General features: G+C 42.3%; 1 protein-coding gene across 1 annotated transcript; it reads left to right on the top strand.

Annotated features, from left to right (window-relative positions):
• LOC105452829 (thyroid receptor-interacting protein 11) lies at window positions 1–25,046 on the top strand. The gene is made up of 13 exons (XM_011694294.1): window positions 1–345; window positions 1,443–1,522; window positions 3,243–3,317; window positions 16,530–16,697; window positions 16,827–16,934; window positions 17,436–17,832; window positions 17,946–20,672; window positions 20,838–20,941; window positions 21,041–21,140; window positions 24,150–24,231; window positions 24,302–24,485; window positions 24,630–24,725; window positions 24,801–25,046. Exons 1-13 carry the CDS (start codon window positions 243–245, stop codon window positions 24,960–24,962), a joined length of 4,386 nt encoding a protein of 1,461 aa, XP_011692596.1. The 5' UTR covers window positions 1–242; the 3' UTR covers window positions 24,963–25,046.
• The last annotated feature ends 58 nt before the right edge of the window (window positions 25,047–25,104 follow it).

The raw sequence follows: 25,104 nt of genomic DNA, 5'->3' as shown, positions 1-25,104 counted from the left end.
GAACAAGTGGCTTGCGCTTTACGATTCGGTGTGCTCCGAAAGCCATCGAGAGAGAAGGAGTTTCAATCTGTCTGCTGTCAAGAAGTGTACGTGTTGGCATGTTTTGTAATTCGCGTAGAACATAACGATTCGGAGTTTACTATCATCGCGATGTGTCACACGCACGACGATCGTCCCGAGTGATAAAAGCCAGTGCACTTGTCGAAAAACGCGAGTGACGTTCGCCGTTACAGCGCGAAAAAATGTCGTGGTTCGGTGATAGTTTATCCAGCCTCTCCAATTTAAAGGGACAGATCACGAATCTTACGAAGGAGGTTTTATCCGATGGTATCGTTGACGAAGTAGGTGCGTATCAACGTCCCGGAGTCGTAGCACGATTCGCAGATCTCGGAATTTCCGTAACGCGTAGCTGTTCCAGTAAAGGGTTAGGTTACGGCTGTCAAAGTGTGATGGTTTTGTCTTACCGACTAAGAAATTGTTACCACTCGGGCTCGGAATCACGTGGTCGCGCGCGAACCTAACCGACCGTCTTTGATCCTTGTGAATCTTTCTTAACGACTGTAATCAAAGCAGTGCGTTGATCAATATAAAAAAATCTTTTTTTTTTTAAACTGTTCTATTAAGATATAAAATATAAACAGACCAAAATATAACGCAATTAAACCTTGATTGAAAAATACGCATTTTTAAAATGAATATTACATCGGTTATACAGGATGGGCTAAAGAAACGGAAAATTTTCTCTACATATTATTATAATTAATTGAATGAAGTTTCTAAGTTTTTATTTTAAATTTTTCAATTCAAATTTTTTTTATTTCTTTGACCCATCTTATACATATTAATGGATTTGTGTGTGAAAAGCAATTATAATATTATAACTTTCATTATTCTTATAAATTTATTATTTTATGTTTTCTATTATTAGTAATAATTCTAAGTTGTAGTACGTGTAGCTTATTACTGTTTTAATTTTTGTGATTTTTCATGATTTTTTATCGACATTTTCTGTTTGGATTTCTACATGGAGAGAATTTTTTTTTAATTTACCCTGCAAATCATGTGAATTGTGAGACAATATAGTATTTAAGCAAATTTTATTGTGCACTACAATAAATTTTACTGCGAAATCTTATTGTGCACAGTAAAATTGTCCTAAATACTATATTGTTCCATAATTAACATGATTTGCAGGGTAAATTTAAAAAGAAATTCTCCCCGTGTATGGGTACAAAATCTAATATATCTTAAGAATTTATTTAAAAAATTATTGTAATAATCATGTTACAATTTTTATCATAAATTTTTTCTAGGTATTTTCTCATGTGCGAAAATAGTACAAGTTTTACAATACCGATTTATTAAATTTCACGTTTTATTAAATTCTACGATCAAGCGTGATTTCGATAATATTCTGATCATTATTCATTATTTATTTTCAGACGAACGATCAAAGCAGTTGAAGGAGGCAAACGAAAGATGCAGCCAATTACAAGATCTGCTCACCACGAAGGATGCGGAAGTGAGTGCGCATTTGTATTACACATAAATTAGTTTATATTAATCTCTAAATTTTCTGGAGTGAATCTCACTCTCCAAAAGAGTGAAAAGTCATTCCAGAAAATTTAGAGAATATGTAGATTATTACTATAATTGTGAACTTAGGTAGATTGCTATTATAATTGTTACCTTCTTAGAATCTGCGCGTTTAATTCTTTCTAACAGTAATAATTCTTTATAGAAATTTAATACTGGAGGGGCCAAATAATTACTTATTTTGAATATTAAAAGCACTATTTGCCAATGCTTGTAATACTTAAAATAAGCAATTATTTGGCTTTTCTAACATTAAGTTTGTATGAAGGTTGTTTACAGTAATTCCATACATAAATTCACAGTCGTAAAAAAAAGAGCCCCGAAGACTATCAACGTGATTATCTATAATTCAATGCGTGCGCGTTCACGACTTTCCTTTAAACGATTCCCGCTGATAACCTCGTGTATGTAAATCTCACGTTGAAAAAAATAGAAAAAATATAAAAAAAAAAGACACACACACTCGATATACGCACAGATGTCTGCTAGTCCAAGATAAGGGGGAAAGAGCTACGTTGTGATTAGAAATTATTTTAACAGATGTCGCGTTCCCCAATAATCGCGGACGAGTGTAGAGCAAACAACGCGCGCGTTTCGCCTTATCCGTTATAACGATATTACGATCACGGATCTTTTAGTTCGGTCAGAGACGACAGACCGGCCACGGCCGGTGGGAAATATTGTATAGGTACTCCTCGGTCCCCTGCCTCCCCTTCGGAAGGTAGAGAAAGAAAAACCCCCGATTACGAAGCTCATCGAAGATATTTCCTGGTTTGTGAGACACTTTATATACCTGATGCTTATCTACGATTCCTACGAACGAGACGCTTTTTCTATCTCGTGGCGAATGAGGGGGCTCCGCTGAGGAAGCTCGCCGGGAGAGGCGAAGGGGACGAGGAGAGGGGAAGGGGAGTTTTGGTGGTACCCAGGGGTCATGCGAGATAACGCATCGAGGATCGTGAGAGGGTGGGGGAACCGTTATCGCAATGCAAACGTAAGATAAGAGCGGCAAATGTAAACGCGCATCGTACGTCCTGTATCCACGGGGCACCACCGGACTTCCTTCTGACTGTGCTTCCTAATATTTAACTCGGGAAACCCGGGGCGCTGATCTGGCCCTAAGCGGGATCGGGATTCGCGGCGGAATTCTTTCCGAATTTCGCGGATAAATCCCTCCACGAGCGCCAAAGTCGAACGCCGAATGCCCCGCCCGTGCGTGTGATAACGATCGTCAAAGCCGACAATATCGTAACAAATATCGTTGCTCCGAATTTACGGATTTCTTTATTATTCGCGAACTCCATTTTAAGGCGGATCTGCTCGATTGCCGACGGACCTGTTTGCCTGTCATTTATTAATAGCGTAAAAATTGAAAAAAATTCTTTTTATAGTCATTTATTATTAATACAAATCTAATAGTAATAAATATTAATGCTCGTTATAATTTTTTAATATCACTTACACAACACGTGCAACACGCGCGGGAAAGGAATGAAGAGGCATGTATATATCAATATTCAATAGTTGTGACCTTCGCTCATTACCTTCGTCCGATTTCTTTTTTTATATACAAAGTTTTATTTTATATATATACATATAGATATATATATAAAACTTACATAAGAATCATCTGTGTCTGTACACAGATTTCTCTCCTGCGCCGACAGAATGGCGAGCTGCAGAGAGCCGTCATCGAGATAAATGCAAAGTCCAAGGAATCGGTAAGTTGATAAGTTATGTATTAAATAACTCCCGATAATTGCCGCGCGATCGAGAGCCGCTGCTAGCAGCCAAGAGAAGAAAAAAAATTGAAAAACACCTTTGCTATTTGCGTTAGGCCGGTCAGGCGTAACTTTTTGCAATATTTCGAGGCAAGTGGAAACGATCGACATAATTATATTCATTGACATAATTTCTCGTCGTTGGTTATTAAAATGTTGTGCAAAACGAAGTTTTGCATGTCGGTGGATACACAGAAACATATAGGAATGTTATCGACAAGAACGACGGTTTGTGTCTCGCGCTGTCTCTCTTTCTCTCTCTTTTTGTTGTCTCTATGTCTGTCTCCTTTTTTTCGCTTTTAGTACCTTTTTCAAACGGAAAACGCAACGTTTTTCGCGAACGTTCGACGTGTCGGTTATCACCTTTTCAAATGTAAGAACCGCTCGCGATTACGTGACCTATAAACCGGAGCGAAGCGTCGCCGTGCGCACCCACTTCTACCTTGGCTCCTCTCTCTCTTTCTCTCTCTCTCCTTGTTAACAGTCGAGGCTTTTCCACATCACCATGATAATTTCATTGTTGTTACATCATTGTAATAATAGAGCGATCCATTGTCTTTAAGTTACTTGCTGCTGCCGCCGGTTAAGTTACAAATACGATAATATATGCGTGCATGTATATTCATGCGTGCGTGCGTGCGTGCGTGCGTGCGCGTACGCGCGCGTATTTATACGTACGTACGCGCGCGCGCGCGCGCGCGTGTGTGTATGTGTGCGTGCGTGTGCGTGTGCGTGTGTGTGTGTGTCGAGAAGTAAATGCGCTCGCGATAACGACAACTAGCCGTTTGGCATTATTTAGCAGATACCGATAGTAATTGTTAATAGCGGAAAAGACCATTTTTTTCGTTATCAGCGCCTAGATAAGGAGGCTTTTGTTTCGTCGGCGTAGGAGAACATCGCAATATAATTCAATATCGTCTCTCTCGCCGCATTTCCGTTATATTTTCCGAAACTACCGCGATATTGTTACTTGCGTCGCGACGATCATGCATGCGAAGAGGCAGCATGATTTCGACACAGACCGCGAGGTAAAGAGGTGAACTTTGACCCCGACGGAAAAAGGAACGTGCGTCTGGTACAAAAGCAGAATAAGAGAGAGAGAGAGAGGAAAATGGGAGTGACAAGATGTAATTAAAAGTTACTTACGGAAAGATCTAACTAAGCGCAATATCGTATCCCCTTGGCTCGAAATATTTCAGAGATTTGTTTTACGTGTCTCGACCTTTTCATCGTGTAAAACGTGCGTTAGGCACGGAAGATAAGGAGGCAACACACATCGCCGCGTTTCTTACACTTTATTACGTATCTTGAATCAACAAAGGATCGGTCTCACTTGCCGTGGAATGTGTCACGAATTTCTCCGGGAAGAGAATTTCTTTTACTTCTTCTTTCAAGGCGAATCAACAATCGTCTTTTATCCACAATCTTGTCCTTCCCTTCCTTTTTCTTTCCTCGCCAACTGTATGTATTCGTTGTATTTACGTTGAAACAATTATCGGATGTTTAATATTACTCTCAAAACTGTCGCAACACGCGTTCGAAGAAATCGACTGCGAGCGAAAAATCGAAAAGTCTGAAATGCCAATGTCTGCTATAAATTGGAGAAACGAGAGAACGTTGTACATTAAACTTTGCATATTAAACTCAACGCCACATTATTCATTCCTGATTAGTGTTCTTAATTTTCGAAGAAATAAAATCGAGGAAAAAATCCGATTTTTTCTGTTTTTTGTTGTTGTTGAAAAATACGGAAAAAATAGAAAAAAGTATTTAATATTCTCAATTTTCTGGAAAAACAAATACACACAAAACAAACGTTCTCCATTCAATAAAGTAGAAGCTCAGAACAAGGAAAAATGGAATTAAACGTAAGGTATAGGACGAAAAATTGTATTGTCTGCTTCTGGCTTTCTTGTGTTCAATTTTGTATTCTTTATTCTTTTCATTATATCTGCGCCCTAGCATTACCCGTATCGCTCAATTGGCTTCTTTTTTTTATTAAAAACGTTTATTCAACGTTTAACAGAAAGAAATAAGTTCATAAATTTTAACAGAAATCTCATAAATGTTCACGACAACGAGCTTTATTGCTATGAATTACCTGTTAGAACATTTAAATGTGAAAGAAATCTTAACAGTCTTAAAACCATTGACGTAGAGGACAAGAATGCTGAAATCGTTAAAAGAAAAAAACTCGGAAAAACAAGGTAATGAAAAAAAGCTGAAAAATAAACTTTTTTCCGCAAACTTTTCAAGACTTTTCCTGATTAAGAGCACTATTCCTGATAATCGATAACGCATCAAAAACACGGGAGATTTTGATGCGAAAGACACGGAACACAAGAGTACGTCGAGTTTTTTTTTTCCAATTCCTCTATATTGTAAAGACAGAAAATGGAAGGTAGAAGGATGCGCGCGATGATTCATCGCCCGCGCGTCGTGTTACGTGAGTGCGTTAATAGTCCTTGGAGTCTATCGAAACAAGCGCATCGGTTCAGAAAATTGCCTAATGTACTACCTATAATTTGAACGGTGAAGAAATTCCGCGTGTCTCTTTCATCTTTCGTTTCCGCCTCCCCCCACCCCGGCCCGGCGAAATGCGAAATTCGATCGAGGACGAGTGTGCCCGAGACATCCCCGCGCGTTTACACAATGAGTAACGAGACAGTTGCGCGCGATTCCAAAGAAAAGAAAAATGGAAACAGCATAACATATATTTAATAACATGTTCTCGAACAAATCGACTTGTTACCAGTCGTAAAACGCGCGACAGATCGAATCGATTTTTTCGCGGATTCGCGAAATACGCGGCGACCTCTTCGTCGGCGCGCATAGCGCATAATCGATTCGACGTCGAGGAGGTTGACGCGAAAAACACGCGATTCCGGTGATGCAGTAACGGATTCGATTCGATCGATTTCGATTAGTGGCTGTGCGTACCATCCCCCGCAGTTTCGTCGCCGCCGCCTCGATAACGCTCCGAAGTACGATAAGTGTATATACGGCAACCGAGGGGTTGCGCTCAGTTTTCAGCACGATAGTGGCTATGGCTACTCTCTCGATCGGGTGCCTATAAATACAGGCCGACTCCGGGCTTTTGCGCGTAAGTTTGCCGAGGTGTGCCATTTGTGTGCGATAAAGTTAAAAGCAGGTCTTTTGGAAAATTTGCCAAGGTTAGCGATACGTCATTATTTTGCTAATTATGCCTACTTTTCGTCTTGGTGCCGCTCGCTTGTTTTCTACCTCAACTACTTCATCTACTTCAACGCATTGCCACTCAAACTTGTCTTTTCTTTTACTTTTTATTTCTTTTTAAAAGCTCGCCCCTTCTTTTATATCTTTTCTTTTTCACGGAACACATCGCTCGCTCCGCGCGCCCCGTAATTGATCTCATTAACTAGAAATTTCATGGTTTCATAAGTATATAATGATACAAAATTATTGGAGGAATAAAAGACTGTAGAAGGCTGCGGGGGGTCAGGCACAGGAAAGAATAATATCGGTAGAATCGGCAAAACACGCCATTAACTTAGCGGTGTATTCGCGAAAGTACAATTATTGTATTACGATTTGGGACCTTATTCTTGAAAAATTTCATATACAAAAATGTACGATTACGTATACTATATATATTTCCTTATTAGTATTTTCGTATATGCGAAATTTTTCGAGAATGAAAACCCCCAGGTCTTCTTGTTATTTTTTCGATTTTAGTCCTTTATCTGCGTCTTTGTGTCTTTTATCAAAAACGATGTTATGTAGAAACGAATCATCAGCAACGCGATGCCACAAACAATACATCAGATGGCGGAATAATTAAAATACAGAATATCTATAATATATTTATAATTTTTTTTTTTATATCGTTATCCCTTTATGATCTACTGTGTCTTGTAGTAGACAGCTTCTTTCTGCTTCAAATTTGTATTTCTAATTGTTTTCCCTCTTAAGCGTGCAAGCGGAAGAGACGAGTCTCTATACTTCTACAGCGATTACCGTGGCGCGCTCTCGTTAAAATATTCTCCCATTTCCTTCAGCTGTGCCCGCAGCAAACGCGCTACCATAGGGGCCGATAAAAAATGTCCTGTCGACGCCTGCGTTAATAACAGCTACGCGTACGTGCGTTCCGTACACGGTCGCGTTCTAACGGCATTGGGTAGCAAATAGCCTGGTTATGTTACGCACGACTTTTAAATAATTTTTTTTCTACCCGGCTGTTATGCAACAGTCGGGACGCGCTTTACGACTTCGATTTTAGGGCTGTTTATTGATCGAAGGCTCAAATATCCAATAGACTGCTTGTCATCCGACGAAATCGGATCTCATTTATATGTTACGTATTCTGCGTATACCACATCTGCGGCCACTGACTCCTGCGGTCCTCCACCATTCTCACTGTCTCCGAATTAATGATCCTATTTCCTGTAATTACAAATCCATAACCAAGACGAATTTGATGCGCGGTTGTTGCGCGCGGCTAATCAAATTTTAAGATAAAAATTATACTTATAATTGCTTGCGTATTCTAACATTGGTTTCGATCTTTTATATATATATACTTTATTGATTTCAAGGTTCTTTTTAATCAGTAGCCTTTAGCGGACTATTCCTTTCTTTTTGCGTCTCTTTTTTCCTTTGAGTTTGACTGATGGGGGGGAAAAAAAGGAAAAACGTTCGTGCGTTTTCGACGTATCGGGAGATACGTGCGTCGGGCGCGATCGAGTCCATACCCGCGAAGGTCTTACCCGTTCGCGGTCGCGCGAACGGGCCTCTGCATGGCTTTGCGGTTATTTAAATAAATGTCTGCACGACGCCGATGTCGGTCGTGTCGATGAGTCCGGAGAAACGAGATACGCGAGGGATATGTGGACGAGAGCAGGAGTTTTTCGGAAAGCATTCCTGCGCCGTGACATTCGAGGAGGGAGGAGGAGGAAGATCCTGGCAGCGAGAGACACATCGCACGGTGTGCTCCGACACGAAAACGCGCGTATGCACACGCCATGCGCTCTTCTCGCGCGGTCTTACGTGTGCATCGCCCCGCGTAACCTCCACTTAGCCCCCCTTCCCCTCCCCGCCTCCTCATCCTCCTTCTCCTCCTCCTCCTCCTCCTCCTTCTCCAGCCTAGCTAGAGTCGCCGCTACGCTAGCTGGTGGAAGGTGGAACTCTCGAGACGTACAGTCATTCGGCGACGAGCGCGCGTCGTGCACCTCGGAAATCGAACGTGATGCGCCCACCTGTGACGGGACAGTCCTTTCCCTTCCGGAGATGGACGGCCGGCTCCGGAGAATCGGGTCCCGCCGATCGCCCGGGAAACGATCGTATTATATACATCGCGGGGGTATACACCGCGAGATCCCTTGGAGAACGGAGAACGCGGGAGAGGACCGGGTCGCGGCTCCGCCGCCACGGGAGACGACCGGGCGAGACGGTCGCGACGATGACGGCGGCGACCTCGATGACGACGACGACGATCTTTCAACCTAGCTGCGTAACGTAAGCTTGCACAATTTCGAAATCATTTCCGCCGCCGCGGGAATACGAGTTACTAATATATCTGCTCTCTGATCGTCGCGCCCGCATTGAAATGCACGGCGCGAGTCCGTCCGGCGCTTTTTAGCGAGGAGACGGCTCGCTCGGTTTCTCCTCTTTTTTTTTTTTATTTTCTCGTTTACTTTACACCTTCGCCTCCAACGAACACGCGAGAAGCGTCTTCTGTTTTCCACCGCCAGAGAGAGGAGAGAGAGAGAGAGAGAGAGAGAGAGAGAGAGCGAGAAAGAGAGAAACGTCGAACCATAAATTTTTTCACGATGCCTTCACGATACGCGTATGCAAGAGCTCGCGGTTGCGGCACGAAGAAATATTATATGTATATAACGACGACGCACGACTTTTCTATCGCGCCATTATTTCGCGCGCAAAGCGATGACCAGGCAACTTATCGCGCGCACGCGCGCACACGCACCGCGACGCTATTTCGTAAGTTTCGCGTCGAAAATTTCCCAGGAGTTTCCATTATCCCACCCCCTCCCCCACGCGGGCGAATTTATGATTAATTCATAATTCGCAAACGTTTCGCCTCTCCCGCGGAAAATTAAACGGCAGTCGATTTATATCGCTCATTTAAGTGAGAGAGATAACTCCATTTTGTATTATACGTGGTATATCTCGTATTTTCCCCCCTCGTCCCCTCTCCCACCTCCTTTTCTCGAAGCCTAACGTTCGCCGAGCGACATTCCGAAGATTAGAAACGCTTAGCACGGCATTCTTTTCAGTATAAAAGTAATAACGTTTGTTTTATCCCCTCGCGCCCCCTTCCCTTCTCCCTCTCTTCTCGCCGTACGATAATATAATTTGCTCTACTTGCGTTACACGTTTTACGGTTGCGATATAGGCGGGATAACAAAATCGATTTTCAGATTCCCTCTTCGATTTAATACTAATTCCAAGAATTATTTTTGAAAATGTGTAGAATTTAATACGTTCTTTCTCTCTAAAATCCCAATTTTTTTCTCTATTTCAATAAATATAATCTATTATTATCATTTTATTAAAAAAAAAATTATTTTTTAATAATTATAATATTATATAATAAGTATATTGTATTGTATAAAAAATTATTTCTTTATAATTATAGTATTGTATTGCAGAAACAATTTTTTTGACAATTATACAAGCATTGTATAGTAAAAAAGTCAAGAGCAATGTAGAAAGAAGAAACGGGAAACTCGGAAGGCGGGGGCTATAAATGCTATAATTTATAGCGGCAAATATTCGTAAGAGAGACGGATGTTTACAAAGTGCAGGAGGCACCGATGTCAGCGTTAGAATCCGTAAAGAGCCAAGAGCGCGCACGGCGGCGGCGGTCTTATTTATTTTTATTCAGCCGCGGCATTACGTGGCCACGTCGAATTTGCGCCTTTTTCGCGTTAAGCTACGACTCGCGAGTTATCGGTAGATAATGCACGAAGGACAAGCTTACCTATGATTACTTAACCAACGCGACGCGCGATTACCCGTGCCGCTCGTACGAACGTTGGACGGTATATGTATATATATATATATATATATATATATATATATATATATCGTGCCAGTTGCAAAAATCCGTATATTACTTGCAAACGATAAAAGCCGCATTTGCGCGCACTTATCGCACGTCAATCGAAATAAAAAAAAAATGAAAATCCCGACTTGTGTACACGTCGCGTGTATATATAACGCATACGTTCGATTTGACTGATTCGTCAATCTCGCAAAATGGAAAATACAAAAAATACTGAGATACATTTTAGAGCGACTTGTGCCGATTTTTTTCGGTTTCTCACTCTCGGAGCATTGAGAGAAAAAAAAATTGCAATTACCATATTATCTATGGCGTATATAGTCATTTTTGGTGCTACATATTTATTTGATAGAACTGTGAATATAATAATGTAAATATTAATTTTTTTTTTAAGAAATTCTAGTAGGTTCCAAACAAACAATTTTTAGATCAGGAGAGAATTTTTTTTTAAATTTAACCTACAAATCATGTTAATTGTGGGACAATATAGCATTTAGGCAAATTTTATTGTGCACTACAATAAGATTTTACAGTAAAATTTATTGTAGTGCACAGTAAAATTTGCCTAAATACTATATTGTCCCAACATGATTTGCAGGGTAAATTAAAAAAAAAATTATCTCCGTGTACCCAAATAAGCCATTCTATCGTACCTTAATAAACCTGTGCCTATCATATCTTAAACAAACCCAAATAAATTTTCGTTATGACTCACTATCTTCAATCTAAGACGCCTAATCAAAGAATCTCTACATTCCTTATCGATTATTTATACGTTATTGGTTATTTTACAAAATGCCATCTCTTAAACTCGACATGAAGAGAACATTCCACGTTGTCTCTCGTAGCAAAAGACACCCTGATCTTGTAAAGCTCTTGCTCAATAAAGTATTTCATAAGTGAACAGTTGTCGATTCTGAATATTACATGATTTCGACTTGTAACAGATGGCACATCGGTCTGAAAGATATCCGGCATTCAGGAACACATTTTTTAATTCTCTCGCTCTATCGGCAATTTTCCATTGGTAGTTTCGTGCTGCGAAAACGCAACGCCGTACAAATTATTATTATCAACATTACAACAGTAATAACTATAAAAATATGAAGCTCCTACCCATAATTATTTTACCGTGCAATTATGCGGTTACAAATACCAAACACTTACCACTCAGCGAGCCGTTCTGAAATACAAGAGGAAGGCCTACCGCATGTAGTACCGCTCGCGGATGATCGATATCTCCTCTGTTTAACTTGGTAAAATAGGACTAGGTGGACGCGACTTGAGGTAACAATTAGGGGAGTTCTTTAAGAGGATCATTCGGATAATCCTTGCACGCAACGGGCAGTACGTCCGGTGTGAGATATAAATTTTCGATTATGTAGACGTGTATATGTTTGAATTTGGCACTAGAACATTAGGTAATCTATTGATCCGAATGAAATATACACACGTAGACACGCGCGCGCTCACACACACACACGCACGCACGCACGCGCACGCATGCAGATATGGGCTTGGGAAAGGGTTAAAGAATTCTGTGTACATGGTAAAAAAATTCTTATAGGCTATTCATTCGCCTTCGCTCACAATGGCGATATAAGAACGCCACGTCCGTGCATTCATTCGTTTCGTAGACTTTCGAGTACTGTCGTCGGCATTAATAAACATAAGCGTTAAACCGAAGGATGATCGGATATGGATATGCGCAGCTGAACGGATAGACGGATTAAACCAACGCCAACGTTCAACGTTGCATGAAGAGCTTCGAGGAACCCGGCGATACGAGAGAGAAATAGAGAGAGAGAAAGAGAGAGAGAGAGAGAGAGAATCCTTTTCCCTCGGGATTTTGAAGATCTTGAAGATCGATTAATATTGGCGAATTAAACGACATCAAGGCGACATTGCTGATCGTTTACGCGGCTAACGTTCATAGGGAGAGATCTCTTTTCTCTCGCATTGTGATCAAAGATCAAGAACGTCTGGTGCGAGGCGCAGAGGCGTCGCGCCGCAACGCGCGCGAATCTTCGTGCACGCGCGACACGGTTACCGCCGTGGTAATTTTTTTTCACCGTATGTAGTCGCTATATGTAGTCGCTGACTCCCCGTCGTCTCCGGTGACGATTTCTCGCCTCGAGGAACGCGCTGACCCCTAACTTCTCAGTATCTAACACCAGAGACGGTGTGTTATTCGCTACGTTCGTTGATAATGCTCCTCTTCTTCGCGCGCAACCTCTCCCGACGTGGCGCGGCGCGGCGCGGCGCGGCGGCGCGGACGAGCGCGTTTTCATTAGCGTCCACTAATATATCTCCGTCCCGCTAATTAATCGACCGCCGCGAGATTTCGAGGACCGCGAGAGGCACGCCCGCGAGAACGTGTTTCTCGCCCGCGAACACGTCGACCGATTTCATCGCTGATCTCAACGAGTAAATTCTATTTATCGCGCCAGCGAGTTACATTACGCGAATCGGCGCGAATGAAATATCCATGATCGGGGCATCACTTGACACAGGATATTCGACAATGCGAGGGTCATGCGAGTCGAAACCGGAAATAGTAACCTGCGGTTCTCATTCCGAGCGAGTCGAAACGAAACCGCTTGCCTTCCCGGCGGCACCGCAGCGATCGCCGTCACCGAATCGGCGACCGATATCGTTTCTATATTTTTCTCCTTTGTCCCACTCGAAATATCTCGGAGACTTTAGGGCGCGACGTAATCATAATCGTGTAACTGGAGAACGGGTGCTTTTATATACCGTGCGGGAGACTCGAGATCACGTGCGTCCCGCTCCGGGCTCCAAATTCATCTCTCGACTCACAATCGATCCGCAAGAGCAAACGATCAGCAGAATGCAAACGAACCTGGATGCGGCGGCTCGCCCGATGAAACAGCTGAAGAATTGATATTACTTGCCGGGAATTTTTTTTTTTATATATATATATATGTTGAACCCTGAACCGTGCGCCGCGAACATCGCGCCGCGCCGCGGTGCCCGACATCGCGTGCGCGGGCTCTCGCGTGTGCGCGGCCGCGTGCGTGTGCGTGCGTGTGCATGTGCGCGACGTCGCGTCGCGGCCACTCGGTTACGTCACGTGGCATCGTGGACATTATTATGTTCCTACTGACGCAGGTACAATATGCCTGCCACGCTATTAGAGCAGGCTGCGTTAACTTGAAACCCCTCCGCGCAAGCGGAGTGTGTGTTTCATAACGTCGCGCGCGCGAGAAAGAGAGAGAGAGAGAGAGGAAAAGAGGAGGAGGAGGAGGGGAGGAGAGACCTAGAAATATCTGTAAGCGATATATCCCTTATTATCAGCAAAAAAAAAAAAGAAATGAAAAACGCGTGAAGTGGCGCGGAGTCGCCTCGTATGTACATACACGCGACGAGATGTCACGATCTCGCGTCCATGCTACCTCTCCGTAAGAAGAAGAAAAACGACTTCGAGGAAGAAAAATGTCTTCGCTCGCAATCGCGAACGTGGCGATGCGTTCAGTTTAAGCTCTCTGTCGCCTGTTATATATCCCGATCATATATGTATTCTATATATATATATATATATATATATAATCTCTAATTTCATTTAATCGTATTAGGCGATAAGATGGAGCGATACTCGCGTATTCTCGCCCATAGCTGATCTGCTTGAAAAATTTACTCGAACTAACACACACAAACACACACACACACACACACACTCTCTCTCTTGTGCCTCCATCGTTCGGTTTGTCGTGCAAAAAGATTATCGAAAACGGACGATTCGAGCGCGAGCGCAGCCGCGCGCGTCCCAGTTGGAAAGAGAGCACGTGTCCCGGCGCGTTATGTCTATAGCACCGTAATAGCGATTTCATTATCGGTCCGTATGGGCATGTAGAGCAACATCTGCACGCCGGAATCGGCGTTGGAGCGCGCGCGAGCTCTATTAGAAATTCGTTCCTCCTAGTCGACCCGTTTCTTTTGTTTCCTCCTCCCCCTTCTCCTCTTTTTTTTCCCCCTTGGATTTTTGCAGCTAAATTCGCTACGCACGACGCGACGGCGCCGAATACACCTCGCGTTCCTGGTTTTTCATTCGCGAGATTACGATAACTCGGGCGCGTTTACATTGCGATTGATAGTAACTTCCTTTCCCACGCTTAGTATCAGGATTGCGTTATCTGCGCGCGCGATGCGCGCGGCGGCGCGTCGACGGAACACGCGCGCGCGCGCGCGCTCGCGGAACGTCGTTCCGACGGTGTAAACCGTGTAATGCCGTGTGAATATCGGATACGCGTAACGTTGAAAAAGGGAGAAATATTTGCAAAGGTAAAAAAAAGGCTAAAAAAATCATGTTTTGGCGCGCGGATAATGAGCGATCGGAAAATTGCTCGAAAAATCGCTTTTTTTACGCAAAAATCGCCGGCGCGTATACGTTGGTTCGGCCCCCTCCTCTCCTTTTTTTTCCCCCTTCGTTCCGCGACGCGGTGATCGCTGCACGCCCGTCCTGAAATAACAAATTCCATCCATTGAATTATTCAGCTTTATGGCTTTGCTTATCATTTGCACACAAAACGTATGAACATTTTTACGTCGGTTTCATATAATAGCTCGAGTTGAGCCCGACGTCGTAATTACTTACCGGTCGTTCGCGGACGGTTTTTGCAACGCTCGTCGGCATCATCGACAGCGATATGCCGGTGAGAATAAAACTGGCGTAATTGTATATTCCATTCTTGCGATCGCGTGGATTTTACATAAATTGTCGCAACGTCGTCATCGTCGTTGAGCGTCAGTATCGTGTGACGTCGGACGACACGTCCCGTCGCCGTCGTCTCGGCGCTCTTAACATACCGAAATGTGTAAAGCGAATAAAAAGAAAAAGGCCGTTACGGAGGAAAGGTGGAGACTCTTGTCGTGAGACTCGTGAGCACTGTATATATGCAATTCAAACGACGCATTATTCCTTGACCTGACCCAACGAAACCTGCTTTCATATTCATTAGTATCGTCCCACTTCAGACCCGCGCCGCGCTTTGGACCACGAAACGCAACCGTGTATCTCTCCGATGCAACGCACGGAATCGATTTGTGTGGAAGATATGCCGGAGGAAGAAAAATAACTCCCACACAACCGGAGGAGCTAAATATATAACGGATTGTTAAATATGCTCCTCTCGAGGCTCGTTAGAGCCTGAGATTGTTAAATAAATAATCCTCGATAATGCAGTTGGTGTACACACTTTCCAAACAGCTAGCGTAGTTTTTTTCCTTTTCCACAGCCGAGTACACGTTCGACTGGGGGAAGAAGACGGGAAAAATCGTGTCGCTGCGAGCGATTGAAAAATACCTGGATCTCTGTAGAAGAAGCGATACAATAAATATATATACATTGTATCGCTAATCACGCGATATCGGACGCGCGGTAATCCCGTCCGAAGTCGCATCTTCCGCTTTCCCTCTCATCGAGAACTTCCTCTTCGACCGCGTTCGCTCACTCCTCTGTTCCTTTTTCCTCATTTCTCTTTCCTCGATCCGCGTTGAGGATGAGGCGCGCCAGATGAATGTTTTATCGTACGCGTAAAATCGTCGCGGGGCACAATGCTATTCCCCCTCCCCCCCCCCCGGTGTCGCGCAGGGCCGTATGCATAACGGCCTGTGTATTAGCCGTCATTAGCATTTCGACGACGTTGTATCGTTCACCTCGAGAAAAGATTTCCGTAACGGTTACGCATCTGCGTAGGAATGGGAGACGTCGCTGATCCTCGTGCGTCTCCCCGTTTTCAAAGAGCCGTGTCCGTTTCGAAGACAAACGCGAGAGGCTTCTGCCGTAGGAATCTAATTGTCCCGACTTCCTCCTATTATTGGGGCCGCCCTCTCCCCCTTTCCCCTCCCCCTTCTCCACCGCAAAGATGTATTCTGGCTGTATATATAGATCCTGCTAAGATAGATCCAGCTTGGATGTAAATTAGGTACAAATTGACTTTCAAAATTTATCCAAATCGGAAAGGGGGGGAAAAAGACTCGCTTTTGACGGCTGGAATTTCACAGCTAGGGGATTAAAACGCGAACGACGACTCGACGCGCGTAATCCGTAATCCTGTCTCTTGTTGCAGAGGGACGCGAGTCACACCGATGAGGCCGAGGGGATCTTCTGGGATCCGTCGTGCGTCGACAATCGCAACGCGAGGAATCAGAATCATGTGCGCCAGCTACAGGAGCAGTTGGCGCAAGCCACCGTGAAAGTGCGCGAATTGGAATGCGAGCTGAAGCACGTTCAGAAGGTAATAATTGTTAACAGCAGAGTCTTCCTTCCCTCCCTCCCTCCCTCCCCCCCCCACTCCCTCTTTCCCTTCCCCTTCCGCCTTGATAATGCAATGTTGTAAGTTGGTGGAAATAATTAATATACCCAGGTGAACAACGCGTCCTTCAAGGACGACATATCCGACGGGCATCAGAAGGCTGAGGTCGTGCGGGCGAAACAGGACATGCTGAACCGCATAATACAAATGGAAGAAAAGGTACGGATGAGCGATGTATCAATTATGTATTTTTGACATCGTCTCTTTCTGTCACGATTCTAAATTTTAAATGAGATAACTCAACAAAGTCGCAATGGAAAGGGAGGGTCAAAGAGGAAAGTCTTGCGCATTTAAGAAATAGAAAGCCATGTAAAATGTAAAGTTATACAATCAAAGAAAGAAAAAAAAATACGCTTTTCCGGGAGAATTAGATTCATGTTTCAGACATGCGGGAAGGAATAGTTAATCAGGTGAAAACAAATTTTTAAAAATTAATGTCTATTATATCGCTACGAGTAAGAAAATTTGTTCTCTGCACTCAATCTTTGTAAAATTTCTTTGTTAGTTGCATTAGATTTTTTTTTATTATCTCTTGAATAATAAATGATCTCTATAATTTATGAAAAATGGTTTTAAAATGTCGCGTTAACATAATTAAAATTCTATTGAATTAGATTAATTTTTAACGATATTCAATATCGACATTTTGCGTTTTCTTAGACTCGAGAAGCGGAGCGGAACGCTAAACATGTCCAATTGGACGAAGCAAGTCTCATCAACGATTTCCGTTCGGTAATATCGAAATTGAATTCCCGCGAGAAGTTTGATTTAGTCAGCGGGGCGCTGAGGGCTTTGCAAATCGAAAACGAGACGCATGAAAAAATTAAGGATCATGAAAAATCCAACGAGGAGCTCGAGAAAGTCGGTGGCTACGAATATAATTCTTTAGCTCTCAAGCACACGGATTCGCAGCAGAGCAAGCCGCACGATACGGCCGAGGGACTTTCGATCAGCAAGGAAGAGGTGTTGCAAAAGAGAATAGAGGAACTCCAAAATGAAAATAAAGATCTTTTGAACGCTATGGAAAAATTGGACGAGGAACACACGCAGTCGATTGGTAAGTAAACAGGAGCTTTATACATCAATAATTGCTATTTTTCGCTTAACAATCTTGCAGTTGTCGAAAAAAACTGTATACGTGTAGTGACATAAATTCCGATTTTTGCGCAGAAAAACTGTTGTCGCTCAAAGAGGAAAGTAATAAGAAGCATCGATCTCTACAAAACGCGTACGAACAACTTTCCGCGGAGTACAAGGCCCAGAAAAAAGTAATTGAATTGCAAAACGATATGTTGAAACGCAATGAAAATACCTGTGCAGAAACGACTCATCAGTTTGTTCAGACGGATAATGCGGATAAATCGGACAAGCACATTCAAATGACAGTTTCTTCGCAAGTGGCCGACGTGGTTTCGGAAACAAGCGTTTTAGATGACATCGCTGAGAGGGTTAAAATTATTTTAAAGAACTGTACCATAAGTAGCGTCGGAGCGGGGGAATCGATCTTCGAAGCTGTCGCGAAACAGTACGTCGACGCTAAGTGGAAGCTGGACGTCTTGGAAAGGAAGATAACTGAGATTACTCGAGATTTTAAGGAGACCGAGGAGATGAAGGATGGCCTGCAAATGGAGTGCGAGGAGCTGCAGTCGCACATCGATTCGTTGCTGCTGGAGAAAAATATGAGAATGAAGCCGTGCCAGGGCTTAGATTTGAATTTGCCGTCTATACCTGAGACGAGCGAGGAACGAGTGGCCTCTCTGGAAATGGACGTCGAATCTTTGCGGGAGGAAGTGAAACGCCTCGCGGTTGAGAACAAAAGGATACGAGAAACAAATTCAAACTTGATGCATGCTGTACAAAGTAACGAAGTGCCTTTAATAAACAACGATGATTCACAGCGAGATATAAATCGCAAACTATGTACATTTGTGGAGGAAAACGAAGAACTTCCAGTGAAAAAGAGTGAAAGCTCGAACGACGACGTAACGACGATCGAGCAATTGAAACTCGATTGTGAAAACGTGAAAGGAGAATTGAAGCTGTCGGCATCCAAAACGAAGTTGTTAGAAACTGATCTTGCATCCTTACAGGACACTGTAAATAAATTTGCGGAAGAGAATGAAGATTTATTATGGAAGAATAAACACCTGGATATGCAATTACATGACAAGGCTTTGCAAGAACGTGATCTACGGGAAGAAAATGGCTATCTGTTGGAAGACATGCGGGAACGGCTCGACATGGCCAATCGCGAGAAATTAGATTTGGAAATTGATGTTTTACGTAAGAAGGAAGAATCGGACGCGATGCAGATTCAGCTTGACACGAGACAATGTGAAGTAGCAAAATTGAGCCAGGATAATGATAGATTAATTAAAGAAAATATATCTCTGTCGGAGCAATTAACTGCTACGCACGATGAATCCTTGGATAAAATCGAGCTGTTGAACACGGAAATGTCGTTGCTTCAGCAGGAACATGAAGATTTGAGGCAGGAGCTATCGATTCATAAAGAGGAATTGCCCATACTGAAGGAAAAGTTGTACAAGGCGCAGCAACATTACGCAGAACTGGAAAACGAATATCATGCGTTAAAGATGCAAAGCGAGCAATTCGCATTACATAAGAAAGATATTCAAAGTCAAGCGACAGAAATAGAACAGGTCGGAAGTGAGTCGGGTGTTAAAGAGCCGTTTACAGAAGAGCTGAGCTCGCTGAGAGACAGATGTAAGCTCTTGGAGCGAGAGATAGAAATGCTTCGCGCTAAAGAGGCGCAGGAATTTCAAAAAAATGCCACGGAGATATCTTCGGCAAACATGGACAAAACTAATAAAGAGGGAGAACTTTCAACTGCTGAAGATAACTTAATCAGAATGGAAAACACAGTTACGGACGTGAAAGTAGGAAAGCGTGATTTAACATTAAGAGACCCGGATGTAACGTCTAACGTACGGCAAATGTTAGAATCGATTGTCGATGAAGAAAGACGTGAAGAGGATTTGGTAAAAGCGCGTAACGAAAGCTTAGTGGACGAGATTAATGATTTGCGCAACAAGTTGCAAGTCGCTTTCGAGAATAGCGAGGAATCGGCAGAGATGGCTAAACAAACTATCGAAGGTCTGTCTCACATTATTCGAGAAAAGGATCAGGAGATAAGTATTTTACAAGCCGAGATAACCCGCGCGAGCAGCACTATCGCGCAATCGTCGTACGATCTTGCCGCGATTAAACAACAGAAAAGCGAGATCGAACAACTTGTTTCGGTCAAACACAACGAGAGCTTGCAGTGTCAAAACGAGATCCAAAAGCTGATCCAACGGGTGAATGAACAAGCGGCTCACATCCAGGAATTGATTGCCGAGCGAACGGCGCAACAAGAGATGCTCAATAAGGCGAACGCGGTGGATCAGCGTGGAGGCCACGATGGAGCCGACCACTCGAGACAGAGCGCCGAAATCGTGGCTCTGAATAAAAAATGCGACGCCCTGGAGGCTGCCCTGATGCAGGAGCAGTCCAACACTAGAATCCTGCAGAATCAGCTCGTCGAGGTTCAAAACAAGGAAGCTAACTCCGCTAAAGAATTGGAAAGGCTGCGTACGCACTTGGTCGAGATCGAATCGAGCTATACGGAGGAGGCCCTGATCGCCGAGAACAATCGTCAGGAGTTGGAAGCGAGATTGCTGCAAGCTGAGGAAAAAGTGAAAAGCAGCTCAACCGCCTTCACGTCGGCGAGTGTCAGGGCTAATCAGCAGGTGGAAACGTTGCAGCAGCAAATAGCTCTGATTACTCAACAGAGGGATCAGATACAGGCAAAATTGTCCGCAGCAGAGGATAATATTCAGTTGCAGTCTGCCTCTTTGACTAATTTGCAAATAGTTCTGGAGCAATTTCAACAAGGTGAGCCATATTATTATTACAATGTATTACACCAGCAATGCTTTCTCTTCATCATATTCTTTTCTATCATGTATTCTCTTCTATCTTATATTGTAATAATTGTACATCATATCTATAGCATAGTTATCTCGAATATGATATATTGACGGCATGCCATGCTTACAGATAAAGAACGCGACGTCATGGCGGTTACAGAAAGACTTCGATCTCAACTCGCTGAGTCATATGAGAAACAAGATAAATTATTAGATGACATTTCGAATCTTCAGGTTTGCCTTTATATCTTTCCCATGCATTCACATAATAGTGCCAGATTGAATTTATTTTCTCGCAACGCTATAATATATTGCTCGTACGTGTGTTTGCAGCAACAGTTACGTGAAGCTAGAGAATGCTTGAAAGCTGCCTCTAGATTAAGCGAACAGCTCGAGAAAAAGGACGAGCAGATCGAGCGACTCAACGAGGAAGGTAATTATTACCAAAGATTACGTATTTCTCTGGCGTTGCCTGCATCTCGCTCCTTGTTTATGGCATGATTAGTGTTTTTCGATTAAATCGTTTTTTTTTATGCATCATGAGAAGCAAGTTGAGAATGAGTTTTCCTCTTATCACGATATAAAAGGCTGATCACGTATTTTTTTTCTCTTACACATATTTCTGCTTTTATTTTAACCCATTGCGATTGAATGACAAAAGTCGAGTTGCGCGTTGCGGCACAAATTTAATAATGCAAAAACAAATTCTATAAAATATATATAGAGGTAATATATCACGAAAAAAGAATGTGCATGAAAATTAAATCATGTCAGAGCAATTCGATATATCATCAATCCCCACATCGCGACAGCTTCGTGCTGTCAGCGGAGAGTGCAATACCTTGATAGGAAAATTGACCATATACGCTATGCAAATATATAAAAATACAGTATTTGTGACTAAAATTTCTTTGGCAAATCGTGCTGCGAACGTTATATAAATCACCATAAATAAATCTGTCAAAATTGTATGTGAAAAAATTTCGTGCTCTTCCTCTCTCCAATGATAGCGACACTGAAGTTTCTCAGCAGCTGCTGCGATGACAAATCGGCAGAGTATTCGGCCACGTGCACAGTTGACATTGAAGGCATTACTAAATTCTCGCTCCTGCGGTTCTCTGAACGGAATACAATCAATCTTATATATATGGCTTTTCTTTGTAAATAACATAAAGCACACATACGAGGACGTTTGGAAACGATCTAGGTAGCACACCGGAAGGGACGTCATTCGTATATTATACGGAACACACGCACACTCACGCGCGAGCGCGCGCGCGATCGAGGAGAGGATACGATAAAGCGTGCATTGTCGAGAACACAAACGTACTACAGTGTAAAATTTATCAATGTTCGCGTCCTGTGACTAATCTGCGAAAGCAAACACGTACACAGTCCGGTGATGTAGTCAAATATCAGCTGGTAATTCTGGGATTTGTGACAGTAGCCCAGGATTCTTGCTGGTATCTGGCTACGAACTGGATCATCGCCTTTGCATACTCACAAATCACGTATTGGTTGGTTCATGCAATTGCCGCTGGTGTTGGTACTACGTTTCTGCACTTTACCATATGCGAGTTCTTGTTTTTTTCCCCCCTGCTGGTGACTCTAACGAAAAAAAAAAAAAAAAAAAAAACGTTCGGAAACTTATAAAGAAAAAGAACCGACATTAATATTGCACTTTCTTCTGTACATGACGATAAAAACTCAGCTGGTATCCTCATCGCCTATTTTTGTTCGATCGAGTCATTATTTCGTGTTGTTATTATCTCGCAACTAATTACGAGTACGATGACTAATTAACAGTACGATTGAATGATTGTATACTGTAACGATTTCCCATTAGTAATCTATTTTCGTGTATTAAAACAAATTTATATCTTTTTTTTTATTGCACATATAGTAGGTATTGCCTTGTTTTCATTTTTATTGATAAGGTCATGCAATTATTCTACGTATTAATGTAATTTGATACACCAAAACGCATGCAAAATAGCGATTGTACAAAAAATAGTAGACATAAAAATATTTTGTATTTTTTCAAATGTGCTCTATGTATGTGTAAGCCGATTGTATTAATGATATATATTTAAACGTCGAATCTCTCTCGAGACGTCAGATATTGCGCGATTATATAATCATATTCTAATTATAACGATTATAATGATAGAATGATAGGTATTATTAATGATAGGATTATCCGAATCCAATTGCCACTGTTTTTGTCTACAAATCCTTCACTCGGAATTAATATATATTTTTTTTAATAAAACATGCCGGAGCTTTAATTAACTTCTGTTTAATCGATTGGAGAAAAACCGAAGAGACGAGATATAATTGAATGATAAAATCTCACGCTTTAATTTCACGCATGATTACGTCACGGTGTGATAAATAAAATGAGGTATTTCATATATGTTGTAAATGTGTACATACGAGTACGAGTGTTGGATATAAATGTAGAATATTGAATATACATAAATATATATATAGAGAGAGAAATGAGAGAAAAATGCAGAAATGTTGAACGTAAATAAATAACGAAAGCACGTAGTCTATGATTTGGTAGCGATGGCCGTGGGTAATCTCATGCGGTAACTATGAGCGTGTAAATACGAAAAGCTCATATTACCTCGTGGGGTTTCCCACCCGTTACCAAGATTCGTCAAAATTATGAATCTCTTAGATCGGTGAAAGATCATTTTTGACAGTTAAAAAATCGGTCACTTTTCTTTAAACCTTTGGCAAAAAGAAAAAAAAATTCACGGCATGTCGTAATTTTGTTTCTTTTTTCTTTTTGTTTTAATGATTCGTGTAAATTTTCGAGGAGTGGTGGCAAAAGATATAAAGCGTTACGTTACGTAAGTTGCTCTCTTTTTTTTTTTCGCTCTTTCTGTCCGTTGTCTCCCGGAAAAATTCCGTCCCGAACGTGCTCCGGTACGTGACTCCGGAGTACGGATCGTTTTACTAAAACGCTTCTTTAATTCTAGTGGCATGCGCGCAACCTTAGTTTCGTAGAACGGCATGATAAACGAAGAATGCAGCATGAGCAACCTAAGGCGCAGGCGAGAGTATTGCATCAGGTACTGGTGTGATATCGAGGCAACCAGTACTTGTGTTATACTTACGCTCGTGTCTTTTCGAGCTACCAATTCGCCAACTTTACGACGATGGATTACTGCGCATGGTGTACATAAAAAAAAAGTCAGAAATATTCCAACAATCGATTCCCTAAAATAAGTATCAACACCACAGCTCCACAAAGATTCGGCAGTTTCTCTGATGCGGATGTGAATGCATTTACTAAATCCTTTTTACCTTCTCACTTTTTCTCTCTGACGAAAAATTTTACAGTTCTTTAAAAAGCACGCTCGACTGCAATTATTTCCTTATATTAATCGCATTGATGACGATCGTTAATACGTGTAATATTAATTTCTAGTGGCACGATTGATAGAGTCCCTAAATTCCGCTGACCAAAAGATGAAAGAGGCAACGGAGCACGATGAGGGAAAAGTCGACAAGTGAGTAAATAATATTTCCACCTTCAACGAGACGAAATGAAAAATCATCTCCTGGATAATTCTCTTGCAGAATTCTCATCAAAAATCTTCTTTTGGGCTACTTGGCCTCGACCACGTCGGACAAGTCGTCGATCCTCCGAGTCTTTGCCAACGTCTTGGGCTTCACGGAGTCGGAGAAAGACAAAACCGGCTTGAGTAACGTGACGGCGCACGGCAGCCGGCAAGACAACAAAAATAGCAGCGCATCTTTAAAAGTATAGATTTTTTATTAAGTCTTATTAATTTTATTATAGCCGATCAGTATCTCAATACCGTAATTTCTGCTTGCACTCGAAATTCGACGACTCTGCCAACTGCAGTCGCATCACCGATAACCGATGACGTTTCGTATCTTGCAGGATCAGGAAGCATCCTTGTCAACGGCCTTCGTGAGGTTTCTAGAAAGCGAGTCTAAGCCGAAGCCTCAGCTACCAGCTTTGCCGATCGCGAATTCAGTAAGTAATAACAATGGCTCAGCGTGATGATCCTCCATTAAAAAGCGTTACTCTCATTATGCGCTATAATCGCAGGCTTCGTCGCGACCAGGCTACAACAAACAACAATCGTCGTCATCATCGTCATCGGCGCAATCTACACTACTGTTGTCCAACGTTGCTCTTCCAACATTCCCAGACTTTATTCCAGCCAGAAATACGGGATCTATTTTGAAGGAGGTGTTGAAGGATAGTTGATATTAAGCATATTATATTAAACATTGTACAAATAACATCAGAAACTAACATATAATACAACTCGATTGCATTTTATAATATCAATCCGAGTTATTTCTAACGTCTGCCATCCCACTTCAATCCTTGCGGACAATCTTGATAT

Source organism: Wasmannia auropunctata, unplaced genomic scaffold (genome assembly GCF_000956235.1).
Source record: "Wasmannia auropunctata unplaced genomic scaffold, wasmannia.A_1.0 LD336026.1, whole genome shotgun sequence".
Classification (NCBI taxonomy): domain Eukaryota; kingdom Metazoa; phylum Arthropoda; class Insecta; order Hymenoptera; family Formicidae; genus Wasmannia; species Wasmannia auropunctata.
Note: the sequence above shows the minus strand (reverse complement) of the source record. Positions and strands in the feature narration are given on the sequence as shown.